The 8,283-nt window shown below is 43.5% G+C and overlaps 2 protein-coding genes across 3 annotated transcripts in view; one reads left to right on the top strand and one right to left on the bottom strand.

The window, feature by feature from the left end:
* The window catches only part of CUNH21orf91 (chromosome unknown C21orf91 homolog), a 109,429-nt gene that overhangs the window by 80,569 nt on the left and 20,577 nt on the right, over positions 1-8,283 (top strand). The gene's annotated exons all lie outside the window — the stretch shown is intronic.
* Positions 6,739-8,283, bottom strand: part of CXADR (CXADR, Ig-like cell adhesion molecule) — a 65,533-nt gene continuing 63,988 nt past the window's right edge. Inside the window, exon 8 of the mRNA XM_006022915.3 lies at positions 6,739-7,286. Within this exon, the coding sequence (XP_006022977.1) occupies positions 7,245-7,286 (42 nt within the window). The 3' untranslated portion in view covers positions 6,739-7,244. The remainder of the gene's footprint in view (positions 7,287-8,283) is intronic.

Genomic DNA, 8,283 nt, shown 5'->3' with positions numbered 1-8,283 from the left:
CTGCGTTGGATGGTGAATTCCAGCAGGCGATGATCACTGTCACCCAGGTGGTCAAGGACCTGCAGTCCCCTCACCAGGTCATCCCCAGTGGCCAAGACCAGGTCCAGCAAGGCATCTCCCCTAGTGGGGCTGTGCGCCTCCTGGATAAGGTGGAGGTCTTATATTTCAGCTAGGAACCTACATGAATGGTCAGACCTGGCTGACTGCTCCTCCCAGCAGATATCTGGGTAGTTTAGGTCCCCCATGACAACAACATCCCTAGACCCAACTGCCTCCATAAACTGTACTGAGAAATCCTGGTTGTGGGTATGACAGGGGTGGGAGTGTGTGTGGGGGCTGTCGGAGCATATAGGTGCATTTGAGAGTATGGTGGGGGGGTGTCAGTGTCTGTGGATATGGTGAGGGGTGTGGGAGTGTGTGTGCAGTTATAGTGGGGGAGCGGGACTGTGTGAGGGCTGTGGAAGGCTGTCAATGTGTGTGTGGGAGTGTGTGGGGGCTGTGAAAGGGTGTGTGTGTGTGTGTTGGGGGGTGGGGTATAGTGGTGGGAGATAGGGACAAGCTGGGCTGGACTGGTTCATGCTGTGGTGCCTGGCAGAGGCGACATGTAGGGGGTGCATGTGCACCCCCTGAGAGCACCAGTGCACCCCATCCATCCAGCAGGCAGAGGGGCAGGCAGAAGCACCAGTTCCCCCCTGCGAGTGCCAGCTGGGGAGTGGGGCCGCCGTCAGCAGTGGCTGTGCCGCTTCTGGAAATGGCTGCAGGAGCTCCAGAAGTGGTACAGCCGCTTCTATGGTGAGTGACATCGGCTGCCAGGGGACTCCCCTCCCCCCCAGTCAGCAGGATTGAGTGCCAAGGGACCACCCCCCAAGTCACTGACTGGTGTCAGGAGGGCCACATGCCTTGTCTTGCAGCTTGAAACTGCATGGCACAGCACAGAGCCAACCTGGCCTAGCCCATCTGGGCAGCACAAGGTTCCTGGCTACATGGCCGGAACCTGCATAGCACAGCAGGAGTCAGCCCAGCCTGGCAGCACATGGTTTCTGGCTGCATGACCGGGACCATGGGGTGCAGCATGGAGCCAGCCCTACTCGTCCCATCTCAGCACACAGTTCCTGCTTGCATGGCTGAGACCTAAACAGCGCAGCAGGAGCCAGCCCGGCCCAGCACAACACAGTTATGGCTGCATGGCTGGGACCACAGGGCATGGTACGGAGCCGGCCCTGACCATCTCATCTCAGTGTACAATTCCTGGCTGCATGGCCAAGACCCACACAGTGCAGCATGAAGCCGACCCGGCCCAGCCACATGTGGTTCCTGCTACATGGCCAAGACCCACATAGCTCAGCATGGAGCTAGCCCAGCCTGGCCCAGCAACATGTGGTTCATGCTGTGCAGTGTGGGTCCTGGCTATGCAGCAGGGAACTGTGTGCTGCTGGGCTAGGCTGGCTTCTTCTGGACCATGTGGATCCCAGCCATGCAGCCAGGAGCTGTGTGCTGCTGGAGCCAGGCAGCCAGGAGCTGTGTGGCCAGCCTGGCCCCACCCTGCAACACGCAGTTCCCGGCTGCATGGCTGGGACCCACATGGAGCAGCTGCAACAGGAGTCAGCCAGGAACAGTGCACTGCCAGGTTGGGCTGGGATGGATCTGGCAGCACATGGTTCCTGGTTCCATGACTGGGACCACAGTGCACAGTATTAAGTCAGCCCAGCCCAGCTTGGCAGCATGTGGTTCCTGGCTGCATGGCTCAGACCAACACAGCACAGCATGAAGATAGCCAGGCCCAGCCCAGTGGCAGGCTAGAGTGCCAGGATCCATGGGAAGTCCTGCACCATCAGGCTGTGCCGGCTCCATGCTCGTGGTGCTCCTGGCACTCTAGCTGGGGTGGGGGTGCAACCAGAACCCAAGTTGCTTGCTCTTGCAGCCAGCAGTTCCTGCCACCAGTGCCTTGTTAGCTTTCAGACAGGCAGCAACTGGAGGGTAATAGTTGTCTAAATTTTAGAAGGGCCCTATGGGCTGGATTTGGCCCGTGGCCCATATTTTGCTTTCCCCTGGTTTACAAGTTAGGAAAAAATAAATAAAATTCAGAGTGAACTGAGTCTGACTCCAGACTGTAGCTCTGGCATTGTATAGAAATGGCACATCTCAAAATATTCTTAGCTGTTTTGTGTGGAGCTCCGAGTCATCCAGAGCTAAATATGTCATTGACTGGGTGGGCTTAAACCGATTTCATGGAGCACATCAACCAGTTGCGGCTTTTTCAAACTGGCACAAGGTCATTTTTCACCATTTAAACAATTAATTTATCCATCTTCTTTCTATGATCTGTTCAGAGCTCAAGTCCTGCATAACTATATGAAAGATGATCTTGAATTCTTCAGATATTCCAGAGCCTTGTCACATCATTCCATAACAGCAGCAGGTACTCCACACAAGTGTTTTGCAAACAAGCAAGAAATGGTCCTTCTGTCAGGGTGTTTATAATGTAAGTGGCTGATCTGTTATGTAACTTAGGGGAGCAAATATCTACATCAACATGGGGCCGCACTGAAGTCAAGTCAAGAGCTACAAATGAGTACAAAGAACATAGAATCGTAGAAAATTAGGGTTGGAAGCAACTTCACAAGGTCACCAGTCAAGCCCCTGCTCAAAGCAGAGCCATCCCTCAACTAGATTATCCAAGCCAAAGCTTTGTCTAGCTGGGTCTTAAAAACCTCCAAGGATGGAGAGTCCACAACCTGATCACCTGCACAGAGCAAACTGTAATGTAAGAGACTAAGTGGTCAGCATACAAATGAAAGTAGTGGTATGCCGCAAGAAGATAAGCAATTAAGCGGTGCACTCAGAATCAACCTAGGCAGTGTGCAGGGCTCTGGACCCGAAGAAGCTGCTGCCACCATCGGCAGCAGTTGCAGGGGGAGGGGGGCTTGCGAGCGGCTGGATGTGGAGTTGCCATTGCTCCGCCCAGCTCCACGGGGTCCCCCATAGTGCGGGGCCGAGAGCAGCTGCCCTGACTCACGCCCCCCAGCGACAGCCCTGGGTGCACTTTATTCTACCCTTGTAGCATCATGCCTACAAAGGCAATGGGGACGAAATCATGGGATTCTTAATTCCTTAACACAAATCTCTACATATTAGGCTAAAAGTTCCATGTCAGTTCACGAGGGCTGTTGCAACCATACAAACCTCAGTGTGTTCTAGCTGACTAACAATTCACAAAATAAACTCAGAGATTTCAAATATCTACTGCGTCAAAGAACTTCTGAGCTGTTGTGGTCTTTTGGAGTTTTCTGCAACAGAAAAATTGCTCTACTATTTTTCTGTAGTCAAAAAAATCAAGGGAAAGCAAAGAGCTGGTATTTTCTGAAGGATATCTTTAGTCTATGAAGGTTGAGAATCACTGGTCTAAAGATAAAGGAGGGATTTTCAAGTGTAGAGGTCTGCACAGAGGCACAAATATGAGAGTGGCCGAAGATATAAGGGAAGCCCACACTGAGCCTTTCCTGTGGGCAACAAATATCCTTGTTGCTTCAAACTGTATCCCAAGCTTGAATGCAAAGGACAATAACATTGGCAAGCAGCAGACTCAAAGGTGGTGACAGCAGAACATGGTGCTAGTGCAGTAACCAGAATAATTCCATTGTCCGTCCTTTGTCTAGAAGGGTTGACTACTGTAATTACTGTAATTAATGAAGCATGATTTGACTTAATGTAGAGTAAATTATAATGTACAGTGTGCATGCAGCATGTTTTGTAAGCACTTTTATACTTCAGTGCTAATTAACTCAGACTGTGTTCAACTCTGTCAGATTATGGAACATCAGTACATCCTGCACTATATGGGGTGAGCAATCAGTTCAGAATAAATGACTTAATGTTCTTAACACAATATATTTTTCAGTCAACAGCTGCTGCTTGATACCAAGCCCACTCAGTATAGAGCACATCCAAAATCTCAGATATTTATGTTAAAAACCTGGCATCCCTAATGCAAATTTGGCTCCCTGGGACCACATTAAGCTGGCATGTCTACCCGTTTAACAAAAGCTAAATGTTCAGATTTAGGTTTTTCAGTTTTGCCTTCCAGGTTATGAGAGATCAAGTTGTAAATTAATTATTCATAACTCTATTGTGTTTCCTTGATACCATTCAATTCAGCACAATTTTAATATATGAATAATTTAGGCCCTAAAGTGCTGGGAGGACTACACAGGCCCCCACACAGAGCTTCAATAAGTTTATGGGTAGAAACAATATACCAAAAAAAATGCTTAGCACGTGGATGAACTTGACTTGCTGGGGAAGAATCAACCTGGCTCTGTTAGAGAGAAATCATTCCTCATCAACCTACCACAGCTTTTAAGGGTGTCAATAAGCAAGCAGATTGGGATGATCCAACTGACGTATATTTGGATTTCCAAAAAGTGTTTGACGAGGTCCCCAATCAAAAACTCTTAAGTAAATTAGATAGTCATGGGATTAAAGGGGATGTCAATTTGTGGATTAGAAAATGGCTCAAAGAGAAAACAAAGCATATAAATGGTTTGTTTTCAGGATGGAAAGAAGTAAACAGTGGGGTCCCCCAAGGATTTGGGTTGGGACCAGTGCTGTTTAAATAAATGACCTAGAAAGGGGGGGGGGGGGGGGGGGGAGTAGCAAGGTGGCCAAATTTGCAGATGACAAAATTATTCCAAGTTGTATAGACCAAGGTGGACTGTGAGAAACTACAGAAGGGTCTGGCATGACAGAGAGAATAGGCAACTAAATGGCTGATGAAACTCAGTGTAGATAACTGTGAAGTGATGCATCTGGGGAAAAATAACCTAAACTATACCTACCACTCTGATGGGCTCTATATTAGGTGTTATCACACAGGAAAGAGATCTGGGAGTCATTATGGACAGCTTGCTAAAATCATCAGCTCAGTGCTCAGCAGCCATCAAAAAGGCAAACAAAATATAAGGAATTATTAAGGAAGGAATTGTGAACAAAACAAAGTATCATTATGCCTCTTTATAAATCCATGGTGTGTCTGTCCACATGTTCAATACTGTGCCCAGCTCTGATCCCCACATCTCAAAAAGAATACTGAAGAACCAAAGGTGGTACAGAGAAGGGCAACAAGAATGATTAGTAATATGGAGGAAGTTCCATATGAGGAGAGACTAAAGAGGACAGGCATATTTAGTTTAGGAAAGTGATGCTGGTGGGGGACACAGTAAGGGTTCACAAAATACTAAATGGCAAAAAGAAAGTTAATAGGGATTTATTATTTACTCTCTCATGCAATGCAAGAACTAGGGGTGATGAAATTAAACTATTAGATAGTAAGTGTAAAACTAACCAAAGGAAGTTCTTTTGCACACAGCATATAATTAAAGTGTGGAACTCCCTGCCATCAGATGTTGTGGAAGCTGACAGTTTAGCCAGATTAAAAAAAAAAAAGAAGAAAAGAGATTGGACAAATTCTTGGAGAAAAGGGGCATCAGTAGCTATTGAGCATGGGAGTTAAGGATACAGCCTCTGAACGAGAACTTCATGGACGTTAAAGGCTGGAGGCTGCAAGTGAGAGGAACAGTGGGAAAAAGCTTTGGTCATACCGTTTACTCTCCTTTTCAGCATCTACTCAGCCCCTGTGACATAGAATACTGGGCAAGATGGACCTATGGTCTGACCCAGTAAATGGTGATTCTTACGTTTTCCCTTTGCAAAATATGCACATCTTATTTTAAATATTAGCCTTTGCTTTCTCTTAGTTTGAAATCTGAACTAAGCATGGACTATAATTGCTTTCTCATAGTTCTGTCAAGAACTCCCTGTGCTCAGTCAAGTTATGCACATTTGTCCTGAAGTAAAGCTTTATCTTTTGCAACACCTCAGTTTTTAAAGGACACTGCAATTTAGGACAACAGCTCTTACAATGTTTTTCAGTAGTTAAGCAATGATTAGCTAATGGCGGATATACATTAAGTACTTATTAATCTTGATTACTTAGCATTCTGACCAAAGGAATTTTAAAGATAAGTTTTATCCCTAATCTACAGAAATCTTTGAGATGTATTACTAAAAAGACAGTTTCTGCTTCCCCATCAGATAACTATCATGCTTATCTGATTTTTACTTTGACTAATTTCTTGCCAGTTGGACTTTAGGCTGTCTAATTCGTTACCTCAAAGCGCTATAGTAAGTCTGCAACTCAGCAGAGTATATGAGTGCACATGTACACAAATACACAGTGTACCTCAGGAATATGTGGGTAAAAAGATGGATTTACATTTCAATTGTGCTCCCTTGATACTTGGTCACTCCATAGTAGCTTGGTCCTTCAAGATGCTCCAAATTACAGTAGTTGTGATTGGGACAGGGCACCTCTAAAATGTTTGGCGATTATGGGGAGGCACTTGGAAGTGCCTCCTTCACCAGGCCTTTTTCCTCCAAACCACAGTCTCTGTCAGATTATCTGTACTATTCACCAGATCCACCTGTTGCAAGGTCAGCCTCTCACAGCTGGTTGAACCTGATTATGAGTCCCTTTGCTCTGTCAGCATTGTCTAAACCCGATCTAAAATAGGAGAAAACTAGACTAATAAATCTTTTCCAGCTTTACCATGTCATCATTACTTTCACACCCCTTGCTCCTTTTTCTGTACAATAAAGACTTCAAAAGTAAAGATAATGCAATGAATTGATGCCACTTATGGCACAACTAGATTATGTTATAATATACTTGTGCTGTATCCATCATAATGCAATGTTTTATTAAAAGTGAATTACAAAATTTACAGGCTTGGAATACAAAGCAAAATTATTTCAAAGAAGCATATTTATAAAAGGTTTATATTTATAACAGAATTAAGAGTACCATCACAATATTTAAATAGAAGGCACATTTCCTATAAAAAGTCCAGTATTCAGGTTCACTCTAAACTTTAAAAAACTGCAAGTGAATTTAAGTTAAGCACCAAAATACATTTATGCTACCTGAGTTGATTTGTGTAAACTTCATTAATTGTTATTTTGTCAAAATGTTTTTAATATATTTTTAAAAAACTCAGAACTATTTTAAACAGTCACATTTCAAATTTTGATTTATAAATTAATAGAAAGGACTGCTACTTAAAATAAAAAATACAGATTTGGCTCTAAGTGAAATAGGTAAAGAACAAAAACAATACTTCATTTCACAACAGACTTCAGTTTATCCGTACTTGAAATTCATGGGGAAAATGCTGCTCGTTTCTTCATGTTTATACCACTGTTATGTCACGAATCTTGTATGAGATGGTATGCTGTAAAAAAGTGAATATTGTTAATTTATAAAAGGTGCTACACTGTTACAATTAAGTAAATTTGTAACCAAGATAAACACTAAATTAATTCACATTATGCTAAATTTAATACAACTGAAATCAATGGAGTTATCCTTACATACAATCACTGTAAAGTAGTGGAGAACAAGACCCATTCACAATAAAAAAAACTAGAACCTGTTTGTGCTACCACGGAAGTCAATGGAGTTCTGTAACTGCCTTTCATGACAGAAAATAGGATCAGACACTTACCGTCTTCATCCAACAGCTGCCACAATCTCATCTACACTACAGCATCTCTTCTACTATTGTTATCAAACCCATTTTAAAATCACAAGCAAGGGGTCTCCTGGCATTTCTGCATTCATTGCTGTCCTGCAGACATTTTTGTGAAATTCTACCTAAAATTACCTTACCTTAATTTCATGCCATCATTTCTAAACACCGATTGTTTTGCCCTTAAAATTCTGTTTGTGACATCCTTCCAAATACTTATTATAGTTACTAAGTCCCTCCCCATCAATCTTGGTATTTAGTCACATTAATCATACTTAAGTTTTTTTCTTTGTTTGAACTGTTCTTTATAATTCAGTCTTATCAGTCACTGAATCCTTTTGGTTAGTTGTCTATGGATACTATGGTCTCCAAAATTTAATGCAATGCTGTAGTTCAATCTATCTGAAAAGGAGCAATCACCTCTTGGCTCTGTGACATGGTATGCCAAATAGCTTAGACCTATATGTAGAGCCACAACATAATCATATTGTCTGCTTTCACCCCTTCTGTCTTCTGGAAGTACTCATTTCCTAGTTTCCCTTCTACAAAAAACACCCTTTACTAGTTGATACCACCTACACAGAGTATATACAGACAACTAAGATTACTCAAGTGGCATTTTACTTTCATATATGAGTTTCCAAATGTATTACGTGCCATTTTATTAATATTTTTCAGTACTTAATGAAGGTAAGCTAAC

The sequence above is a fragment of the Alligator sinensis genome, unplaced genomic scaffold (assembly GCF_000455745.1).
Source record: "Alligator sinensis unplaced genomic scaffold, ASM45574v1 scaffold486_1, whole genome shotgun sequence".
NCBI lineage: Eukaryota > Metazoa > Chordata > Crocodylia > Alligatoridae > Alligator > Alligator sinensis.
Note: the sequence above shows the minus strand (reverse complement) of the source record. Positions and strands in the feature narration are given on the sequence as shown.